The sequence below is a fragment of the Pinus tabuliformis genome, chromosome 9 (assembly GCF_031772625.1).
Source record: "Pinus tabuliformis cultivar Carrire ecotype Pingquan chromosome 9, CPIR1, whole genome shotgun sequence".
NCBI lineage: Eukaryota > Viridiplantae > Streptophyta > Pinopsida > Pinales > Pinaceae > Pinus > Pinus tabuliformis.
In genome coordinates, this window is record NC_142307.1 from 1,130,381,463 (window position 1) to 1,130,393,746 (window position 12,284).

The 12,284-nt window shown below is 34.3% G+C and overlaps 1 protein-coding gene across 1 annotated transcript; it reads left to right on the forward strand.

Moving 5' to 3' along the window:
* Nucleotides 1-1,937: 1,937 nt before the first annotated feature.
* LOC149152620 (uncharacterized) lies at nucleotides 1,938-4,587 on the forward strand. The gene is made up of 3 exons (XM_089441231.1): nucleotides 1,938-2,711; nucleotides 2,808-3,016; nucleotides 3,795-4,587. The coding sequence occupies exon 3, from the start codon at nucleotides 3,795-3,797 to the stop codon at nucleotides 4,368-4,370; it is 576 nt and encodes a 191-aa protein (XP_089297357.1). The 5' UTR covers nucleotides 1,938-2,711; nucleotides 2,808-3,016; the 3' UTR covers nucleotides 4,371-4,587.
* Nucleotides 4,588-12,284: the final 7,697 nt, after the last annotated feature.

Here is a 12,284-nt window from a genome sequence, read left to right on the forward strand (position 1 = left end):
GTATCATTTTGTTTGGTAAACCTTGGTTTATGTCAATTTCAACATATATGCAAACATATGTAAAAGAAGCTCAACTTCACTCAAATTCTATTTTAAGTAGTTGCCTAATGTATTCTTGATAGCTTCAAAACCCAATAAATGTGAAAATTGTAGTGGTAGTTTTGGGAGATGAATCTAAACTGGTATTTTGTTGAGATATATAATGGTTGGGTCAAAATCTCGGAATCATTAGGTAACCAAAGGAATTTATATTTCTCTAGAAACCTCCTAAAAGAATTAGGATAATAAGAAACTTTTAAAAATAAACAATAAAGGAACCTTTAGATATATATATATATATATATATATATATATATATATATATATATATATATCATGATGCTTTATCAAGGTCAAGATCTGTTTTTTCTATTGCATTTACTATTGGCACCTCTTCCAATTTCTCCACCATTGTAGTAAATGGCTGGTTTATGAAAGCATCATGTATAAAAATAAGTTTGAGGATTAAAAAACTCTATTACACACTCTTATGCTTAGAAAGTAAATCAAAGTGAAAATTGTGATTTTGCCTATTCTATAATTAGATATTAAAAATTTTTATTAGATAATTTACCTTTAAACATGAGTTATTACTAATATACAAAAATCCTTGTATAAATTCCAATTTTTATTTTATATTTACTGAAATTTCAAAAATAAAATAAAATTGAACTATAATTTGAAATTTTATTCTTTGTATTAAAACCATACCTATTAAATCTACCTCAATAATTTATTTTAATATTAAAACCCTACATATTGACTCTACCCCTAATAATTTTATTAATACTATGCATTTCATTAAACACCTTTAATATAAGTATTTGTCAATACTTTTCGTGCAAGCTTTCCTCGCAAAGTAATAAATAATACATAAGTTGATCAAAAGGAAGTTTGCATGTGTTGCAGTCCTGCTGTATCAAAACTAAAGGCATCCCATAGTTGAGGGATGGAAATCCATAGATAAAAAAGATACTTGTCACAATGGCAATCCCTTATTCCACGTGCTACTCTCTCGTATATGTTTGTGATTATATAATTTTGTCATTAATTTTATTTTTAAATAATTTTATTTTTAAATAATTATTAGATTTTTATCATAAAAAAATAATAATTTTTAATGTTTAATTAACTTACGACAAACATATAAAATCTTCATTTTGTTAATGGTATGAACCTAAATGACATATAGTAAAATTTAGAAGAATGACTATTATTTTATTATACCATTATTTTATTTAATAAACAAAGAGAACCTCCCATTGCAATATTGATCAATATACTAAGAAATTGGAACATTAAAAAAATGAATAATGAACGATCCTCTATGAACGAAGTCAATGATAAATAGTCCCTTAACACATTATGTAAAGTAGCAAACTAGTTTGTGATGGATGAAGAGTTAAAGCCTAGAATATTCAAGCCTGAATCTAGTCATTCAGTAAGAGTGGCCATAAAATAAAATAATATAAAATATCAATGATCGCTTTAAATAATATAAATTATTTTTTGATGGAAAAGATGAGCGCCAATAAGATAAGTCCTTTATTTCTAAAAGGACACATTGTGTATTTAAAGCGAGGCTTGGAGCCGAAGGAATCCCACACCGCGGTAAAAATTTGAAAGAATTGTTCGTTGTTGGCCACAAAGCGGACATCCCCATCTCTCTTGATATTCGCCTCGTTCCTCGTGTAGCCAAACACGGGGATGAAGTATAAATGGCAAGACAAGTAGGTCGGGGTAAGAATATCGACGCACGTGAGATATGCAACAACAGACTCTCTTTTCCTCACATGCATACATACATCTACATCCATAGATGTATGTGGATGGACATGCGCATGGATGTATCTATGTATGCAATGGTTTGTTGAATGAAAGGCTCTCTGGCAACCGTCCGTTTGAAGCATTCATTATGTGCATTTTCTTTTATGTATTTTCTCGTCGTCTTCGTCTTCGTTTTCGTCTTTGCAAGGCCCTTTCCCTCTCTGTTGCCAAACCTCTAGATTCTGCTCCAATCCTTTCCGCCGACGATCTTTTTGAAAACTTTCGACGGATCAGAGCGACGCTGACTGGAAAAGCTTCAAGATGCTCCATTTTTCGCCATTTGCAGTGGAGTATCTCTAAATCTAGTAATGGTCCGGAGCTTGGTTTTGAACTAATTCTTACGAATATGCCAGACAGCACATAAGTACTCTACAGCGGGTTGTTCTGTAATATATTTTTCATTGCCGAACCCTGCAAATAAGTCTGCAGATAAAATCAATCACGGAATCATGAGATCTCGTTATCTGTATCCAAAAGTCTTACGGTGACTCCTGAATCGAGCCATAGTTTAGCTGCTGCGAATCTTGATCAAGCGATTGTCTCATAGGATCAGGTAATGCGTCAAGGTAGATTTAAAAGATAGAAGAAAGTTATTGCAGCAAAACTGGCGAAGTTAGATATGAACAGGAGGTGCTCTCATTGTGGACACAATGGCCACAACTCCAGAACTTGTCCCGACAGGGGAGTGAAGCTATTCGGCGTTAGGCTTACCACCGATGAACCGATGAGGAAGAGCCTCAGCATGGGAAATCTCCCGTTAACTCCCGAACAATCTGAATCTGGAGCTGCTGAAGACGGATATGTTTCGGACGGCTTGGTTCAAAACTCTCGTGAAAGAAAAAAAGGTTTTTCAGGAATCTTATTTCGTTTTTCTGGTATTTCTGTAGGTATAGATCTGACGATTTTGAGACAATATTTAATATATATCTGTGTTTTCACAGGCGTTCCTTGGACGGAAGAAGAACATAAAATGTTTTTATTAGGGCTTCATAAATTGGGAAAAGGCGACTGGAGAGGTATTTCCTGAAACTTTGTCACTTCCAGAACTCCTACTCAAGTTGTTAGCCACGCACAAAAATATTTTCTTAGGCAGAGTAATTTGAACAAAAGGAAATGAAGGTCGAGCCTGTTCGATATATCCACTGATTCGGTATATTTCTTACCATAAGCTCGAAAATAATAATAAAAATTCATTTCTGTTCAGACTGTCTATTTTTGGTATTCTACAGATAATCCTGTTTACAAATCTATATCTTTGATCTACATCCTGCTTTCTTTAATTTAAATTGTGCCGTCCCTGGTTTCTTTTTCATAGGTGGAAGCTGGAAGTTTATATTCACAAAGTTCTTGCTTCAGGATTCCGCTGAACTATGATTTCTTGATAATTGTCATATTTATTGCTCCAGTAAATTTTGTAAATAGAATGGAATTCGGTGTCTCAGCAAAAATGAGAAGCCCGCAGAAAGCTTTATTCGTGAGAATGAAACAGATATTTTACATTTCTTTCAATGATTTCAACTAAATAAATTATGCCTGATAAAGCCTCGTTGCAGACTTAATTTTCGTCAATTTTATATAAAGATCTTTTAGAAATTCTATTTTAAAGGATGTTTGACTGAGAGTTTTTGGAATTTTGCACAACGAATATAAAATTTATTCTTCTAAACCTCGTTAAACTATATCATATGAAATCTGGAGCTGTTTTTCAGCTCAATTTCTACCTATTTTCTTCAAACGTGACCTAACCTGTAGATTGCCAGTGACAATTCATAAAACATAGCAGGGTGATCTAATGTTAATTCTCATTTATATGTTCATTCAATATAACAGTCTAGCACTGTTACTTGGAGTTTTTATCGTTTATTTATTTTTCGTTCTGTGTAATAATTTGTTCTACAAGATTGCATTGACATTCAAAATTTACGCAGATGGAAGATTGCTATCAAGGAATCCCGGAGCTGTCACCGGTGATGCACGAGCTCAGCCTGGGCCAGAACTCATCTCTGACCTCTGGAAATTTCTTCGAAACTGGAGGAGCACCTCCAAATTTAGCCGCCTCTGTGGGAGCATTTTCTGTACCTCCGTTGGCAGCGTCGCGGCCAGTTATTCCCCCTTGCCTATCTTTGGGAATGTACGGATTAGACAAATCCGACGATGACGAAAGGGCCAGATATGAAGCTAAATATTCCTCTCTGAAAGTGGCGGAACGTCAAGAATCTGGACGGTACTCTAACCCTACCAGTCACTATTCATTCACTCTGCCATTTTGGCCAGACTTAGCCACAAAGGCTTCCAAAATAATTAAGCCAAGTGCGCCAACTTCGCCTTCAATGGAGGCAAGAGAATCGATCGAAAATAGCAGGTTGAGTCTGAGCATAGCCCCTCCTTCCGTGGATCCTCCAGCGCCTCACAACAGTCTCAACCTTGACCAATCCAATTCTCGCCGCTCCGCGTTTCGTTCCAGCAACCTTGATTCCAGCAGCAATGCCATTAGCGTAGTCTGATTAGAATTAATATTAAGAATTTCGATTTATTAGGGTCGATCACTATTTTGTGGTGAAGAGAGGTCTATTCTTGTTTTTTTTAAATATATATTTGAAGTGCCCTGTGCTGCTACTCCCATTCCAGGATGTCTTCCAATATTTTATTTTGCAGGTAGAAGCGTACACTGTAAGTTCTTCCTATTGTTTACAAAAATTTAAATATTCTTTCTTTATGTTACCTTTGTCTTTTACCAAGAATCTGAAAATGAGACATTTGTCGGATATATAATTTAGGCATTATTATATTTGAAGTATATCTAGCTTGCACCCTACTCTAATTGAATTCATTATTATTTTCGTATGTTTCAGGGATAAGTTGAACTTGGCCAATGATTTTTAAAATATAAAATTGTTACTGAACTAGGGCATGCTACCTACTTCTTTTACATTTTTACATATTATAAACTCAACTACATTGCATAATTTGAGCCGTACAAATGCTTTAAATTAGACAAAATTATATTGGACAGCAACGTAGGTGGCCTGGGGCGTTTAAGCGAACGTATGCTCGTTATTTTCATTTTATTATTTAGTTGTGATCAATATTTGTTTATAAAAATGTTTTTAGATTTTACAGCAATATATTATAAACTTTGGAAGATTTTTGTTAATAATGAATATGTTTAGTATCACACTCAAATAAAAGTTTATTATTATATAATTATAATATTATATATATCAAAGTGGACGAACAAAAAAATATGTCAAAGTGGACAAACACTATAAAGTAAAACCAAAAGCACCTTCTTCATTTCTATATTTTTTACGAAGCCTATAAAATACCTATATTATTATTTAAGTGGAAAGTATTCATTTGTGAGTAAATTTATGTCACCTAATCGTTTAAGATTTGTCCTTTGCAGGGACCATAGGATGCTTTTCTTAATTTAGTAGGTTGGTTTTATAAAAATAAATATTTCATAATTTTGTAAGGTAAAAAGATTTAAAAAGATTAATCATAATGTATAAATATTATTCTAACTATAAAATTTATAATTAGTTAGTTTGAAATGTGATTTTCTAAATTTTTTTATTAAAATAATATAATTATGATATTTATTAATTTAATTAATTTATTATATTTTTTAATTTAAAATATTAAATTAAATTAAATTAAATTATTATGTTTTTCAATTAATATTATATAATAAAATTATATTTTTGGTATTTTTAAATTAGAGAAATTAGAATTATTTAAAGAAGTTATATTAGTTATTTTAGGTTTTTCAATGTTTTAAATCTGTATCTATCATATTAAATTTGTTACTCTCTGTGTTAATGATGGATGTAGATAGTGATTTAAAATGTTAATAAATTAAATATTATAATTCTAATTTTTTAAACAATTTTAATAATAAAATTATTAATATATTAATTATATTTTTTCAACATAAAATAAAGTTTTAGGTGTAATATACTTTCTATCAATAATATATATCAAAATAATTAATATATTAATTGCATTTATTCAAAAATTATGTTTTCTTATTTTCTTTTAATTTAGTTTTCAATAAATTTTCTACCTTTTATTTTAATCTAAATTTTATTATCATTTTAAATTTTATTTTGATTATGTAATAACATAATGTCATTTTCCTTTATTTCAGGTATGCTTTTTCAACTTTTACATTTTTTGTAAATATAAATTTATATTACTATCGAAACCCAAGGGAATTACATAAGAGCTTGCTTCTGGAAACTATCATGAGTGCACCAGCCCCTAGATAAAATCCCTATTCTGGTAAACAAAAATGGGGACCTTTGTAGGCTTTGATAATGGCCCAGAAAGTAGGGTGCCCCTCAAGGAAGAGTTTCTTGCTTTTGACCACCATTTACAAAATGAGATATTATGACTAAAAATAAACATAGGAACATTCAATACTGTATTTACACAATAGAGTGACCACAGTAAAATACAGTGACCACAGTACTTATATACTAGAAGTGATATGAAAAAGAACGATGATTGACGATAATTGAGAGCCAACATCATTGGAGTAGACTGCTCGTGAGATTGAATTAGGATTGGTGGTATTTACGGGAATTGCGTTGATAACAATTTCTGCTTCTTAATGACCATTGGTTTAGGTATCTATGTCCGAGGCAATGTACTGTTCCACCTGAGTTAGTCTTACAGCGATGCCATCCAAGTTGTAGTATATGTCCCTCATTATACACTTGAGTTCTTCCTAGCCTGCGAAAATTTTGTAGTTGTCAATTTGTTTATCTCTAATAGCCATACTCAACAGTGTTTCCATTTGTCGATGATGGGTAATGGACTGTAAGAAGTGGAGGCATCTTTTCATGAAATTTCCAGGGTCTAGTATCCATTTGAGGTATTTTCGACTAATCTATGAATCAGAAAAGTATTGGCAATCACCAAATTTCTTGGCTTCCAGGCATAATATTTCCTTTCGAACTTCCAATGGAGAAGGTTCAAAAAAGTTGGCCACATACTCCTACCCAAAGAGAAGACGATGTTTGGTTGAGGAAGACCCAACAACCCTGCCTCTACGTATCGGTTTCTGCATCCTTAGAGCCATAAATATCTTACAATCGACAAAAACCACTACTGCAATAGACCACGGGAAAGGATTTGCAGAGAGAGAGGTAGGGTGTAAGAATTTAACGTGGGTCATAACACGATAACCAACTGCAAAGGCAGGTAAAGAAAATTGAACCAAAGTGTGACTTGTGAGGTAAACCAAAAAATACAAGCAAAAAGTTACTTGCAGGAACTGACAGGACAAACGAATAAGAACAACTAACAAAGAAACCTCAGAGCACTTCTTGGGTTGATGAAATATAGTTTGAATTGCGAGAAGAAACTAGTTTGTGGGGAGGTGGAAATGCTTAAATATGCCCATAAAACTAGATAGTAAAGGTCCCCACATAAACCATACTCCACAGGCAAACATCAGGCAATTGAATGAAACCCTAGTAGGATATGTGATTTGCAAGGAAGTTGGGGACAAAATAACCACCAGCTCAAAAGATAGGCCAACCCCCGTATTGTGCAAGAAGATCACAAGAAACATGGATTAACATGTCTATCGAGAAACCGTGGACTCCTGTAATGTCAAGAATGACAGACAATATGGTGGTAAAAGGATAAATAAATTAGACCTTGATATGGGACGAGCACCCAACAATGAAATCACCCACGTAGGGAAAAACACAATTTGATTACTGAGAGAATGAAATAAGACATACGATGATAAGATATACAATTAGTAAAATGGATAACATAAATAAGCCAGACCTTGATATGGGATGAGCGTCCGACAATGAAACCACCCACCCAAGGAGAACATAATTCAACTACCTAGAGAATGACATTATCAACAGAAAAGGACCTACAGACCTCTTCCACCCTGTTACCATCGTGAAGGATTTATAATATGTCATCTACATGGTGAACTTGGTTGAGTTAATGTAGATGAACTTGCAGGAAGCGGACAACACAAGCCATGTGTCCCAGAAATACCTGAGGCTCCCAAAAATTGAACAATGACACATTATGAACCCATTAATTAGCGAAATCCACCTATGAGGAAGATCTCTAGTGATAGTCAATCAGCCATGAGAGGAGATGACCATGATCATAGAGACAAAAGGAATGAATCAATATGATGATCCTGAGGTGCTAGTTATGACGAAGTTTGTAGGTGGAGCATTTAACACTGCATATTGTAACATGTGAAATACTATACCAAGGATGTGGAGGAGCCCAGAGCACTTAACAAGGACCGCCAAAGGTTGTAGTCAGTAGAGGACATGCATGTCGTGAGTTCACATGTGGAGTAAATGAGTTGTGAAAACTTGTGGCTACTCAAGAACAAGTTTTCCCTTCGCCAGAAAGTTTTCTTTTGTGATCACCCTGATTCAGGATAGTGTTGGTGTCCCAAGTTACCCTATTTTCTACGACATTTTAACCTCTATTTTATCTCAACATAAACCTCTCTTTCCTGCACTAGTCCAAGATAACTACCTATTCATGCACATGCTTCGTATTTTACATTAAGATTTATTAAAGTGCTTTATTAATCACTTTTATATGGATTTCATGCCTATTACATACCCCTTGTAACTTATGTTAATTTCATAGAAGTAATTGATGAGCTTAGTATTATTTATGATTAAGTATTACTAGTGCAAGTAGATTCCTACACTGCCACGAGGACTATTTGAGATTTCTATGAGCCAAATATTTCTAAGAGGACAAGTTTGATCCTTGAATCTGAGTTTAGTTAATTATGAAATGAATACGGATACCAGTGGCATGCAATCAGGGAATTTTTTCCAAATTTAGTCTACGACCAAGTGAGATACATTTTCTATTATAACTGCTAGCCGATTTTGTAATTTTAGTTGTTAGCATGTTCGGCCGAAAGGCCTGAATAAGAAAATGTATGTCACTAGTGGAAAACGGCTAAGGCCAAAAGGATGTATAAGATATAGATCATAGGTAGGACTAGCTAGTGAACCATTGACTATAATTTGATTTTCATGTAATCTGGGTATCGCCTCAGTTCTGGGGTTGGACTTGCACTGTTACGTACATTTGATAAATCGAGTAATACAAGAAATCTGCCATGATTTTCATACACAATGTTTAATTTATCTTTGATGCATATTTGAGTGTTGAGCCTTTTCGTTCCTTAGACGGGAAACGAGCTAGTTGGCTAGGGCCCAGCCAACCCAGCTCGTTTACCCCTTGTACTTCCGTTATTCAGAATGACAGTGTGAATATTTCCTTTTGCAGCTGCATGGGGTGACAGTTCTGATATTTATTTCTAAAATTATGATTTAAAACTCTTTTGTAGTTAGATTGTGAAACGAATCCGTGGCTTTGGGAGTTAGTTGAGTTTATTTCGTTTACAAAATTCCTTTCTCGCATTTTCTTTACTATCAAATCTTGTCTCAATTTGCTTTTGCTTGGATCGTGCAGGAAGCTCTTTCCTGCACCAATGCATGTGGTTGCCTGCACTTTGGTTCAGTTCTTCATTTTGCAGCAAACATTGAATTACTTTCCTGCATATTATTTCCAGTTATTTTGCAAGCGAATGAACTATTAACTTCAGTAATTGTCTTCAACATTAAAAGTATATCTCTAAAAGATCTGAGAACAGTTGCATGAATTTATCATAAACATGTTATACTTGCATTTTATGTCTTATGAACAAAGAACAAAAACACTTCGAGTGGATTACCAAAGTTAGTTGACACATGCAGATCACTTAGACTACTATCTTGATTCCTTTGAGTTGCTTTCATTTCATGAAATTTACTTCCCATGCAGGATTTAATTAATTGAAACATCTATTTTCCACAGATAATTTAATTGAGGATTTCATTTGCAGTTTCAATCCTTTTTCAGCACATCTTTCAGTCCTTTCGAAAGTAATTTGGAAACTGGCTGAAGGAAACTCTGCCTTGGTGGAAGAGCTAGTCTCTTGTCACGGAAACAGACTTCTCTAAGCCCTGAAGCTTAGAGCACCTTCACTAAGACATAAATATTCAGTAAGGGAGGTCAAATATGCTTTTACACAAAGACACTATACCTGCACTAGTGCTAGCAGATTACAATAGTGCAAGAATAGGTTGTTTGTGTAAAAGGAAGATCAAGAGGAAAACAGATCTCTGCAAGGGCCCACTTGTCGGACTGTTAGCCATCCATCTGAAGATGAACATAACATTTCATTCCAGCATTTAAGATTGTTTCAGTTGTGTGAAAACTCCTTTACTGATTTACTTGCAAATTGTTCTTTTACATTCTAGCACTAGAGTTGCTTTGGTGTCAATTTCCTTTACGATTGTTTTCTGTCTAATTGTACAAGAATTTCCTTTAAGAAGTAGGATTAGGAACAGGGAATGTTCACACCACTTCTGTCATTTCCTGTGCTTTGTCTCTAAGTTTACAAAACCCCCGGGTTGACAATTAAGTGTTGAGGAGTTTTCTTAAGCGCAATTCCTACACCCAACATTTTGGCATCGTTGCCGAGGAGGTGATTTGAATTGGTAATAATTTACAATTTTTTGCAATAGGGGTAAGTCTGCTATTATTTTTCCTGCAGTGTGCTTCTATTGTTTGAAGGAATTTATAAGTGCTAATTTATTTTTTTTGAAAATTGCAGTTTTTATTTGAATTTCAGTTTGTCATTTTTTGAAATGAATGCCTAAAAGAGGTAGGGGTTCGAAGCCCACTAGGGGCCAATGAAATACTGACAAATCTAAAACCAAAACTCATATTGGGCCTTCTTTTGTAGGCAAAAAGTCCAAACAAACTCAAACTCATCACGCAGGAATAGTCCCCCTGGGCTCTAGTAGCAGTGGTCTAGGTGTGACACAACCAATAAAGGGGAAGAAGGGGACTGTTGGAATCCATAGTCAGCCTTCTCAACCTATTGAGAGAGGTTCATGTGGAAGAACAACAATGGAAAATATGGAAGACCATGCAGAAGGAAGTGGTGAAAATCAGGTAAATGAGGAACAGTCCACTTTCATATTCCCGATTGTGAATCCTAATATACAAGTACAAATGAAAGATATTTCACCATTAGCTCTTCCTTATTTCTACAGTAAGGAACATGAAGATCCAAAATATTTCTTATTTGAGTTTGATATTTTGTGTAGAAGTTATGATTACTCATCTGATGCCCATAAGTTAAAGTTGTTTCCTGCAACTCTCAAGGACGTAGCACTCCGTTGGTTCATGGGACTAGGAGGAAACACTATAAATTCTTGGGAGCAAATGAAGAGAGTGTTTTTATCGAAATATTAAGAATATTGTAAAACTAGAGATATTCAAGATGAAATCTTTACTATTGTGTGAAATGATGATGAAATGCTATAGGACTACTTGGAGAGATTCTTGTACATCTTCCAAAGGTCAAAGCAAAAATTTGATCTAAGTACCATTAGAACCTTGTTCTTACGTGGGCTTACTAATGATGCTAGTAATAATTTAAAATTGTTAGGACAAGGGGATATTGCTCAAAAAACTTTTGATCAGATCCGTGGCTTGTGCAGGAAATTCTCGAGGAACCAATATAGATCCAGTAAAGGAATTCAGAATAGAAACAGGAAAACAAAATCTACTGATGCTATGATTATTGGATTAGAAAACAAAATGGACAATATGAAAATTGAAATAATGAATATTGTTAGTAAAGAAATAGACTCTTTGAAGTTTCAGAAAAAACTTATAGAGGAGCAAGAGATATTGTCTATTTTTTGCCCTAAATGTAGAAGAAAGCATCCTTTAAGAGAATGTCCTCTCGATATTAAAGAAACTAATAAATGTGCAATTTGTGTAGATAACCATGCTACAAAAAAATGTCCCTCCATTCCTGGGCTGAAAGCTGTACTTGAAGGGGGACAACCTGAAGCTGAATCACTACATGTTATGGGAGCATGAAGAAATTGGCCTCAGGTAAGTGTAGGTATGGTTCATGAACCTCCACCACATATTTTTGGTTATAATGCACACTCATATTCTTATCCTAACACTAGTCACTCTCAACATTGGTAGCATGGGAATCAATATCAGTATGGACAACCCTCCTAATCTTGGAAACAAGGATGGAGAGGGCCAAACCATTCACATCATTCACATCATTCCTATCATGCACCTATGAAATCATACCCTCCTACATATGAACCTTACCCAATGCCTCAACCATAATTACCTCAACTGAGTCAACCTATGCCACAATTACCTTTACCTCCACCGTTTCGACCTTCTCAGATGCCTGATCAATCTTTACCCAACCCCAATAATAAAGTGGTACAAGTGATCCATTCTATGAACTTGCTTTCTTCATCCAGATATTAGACTATTCCTGTTGGAGTTAATGATCTCCAATTGAGATC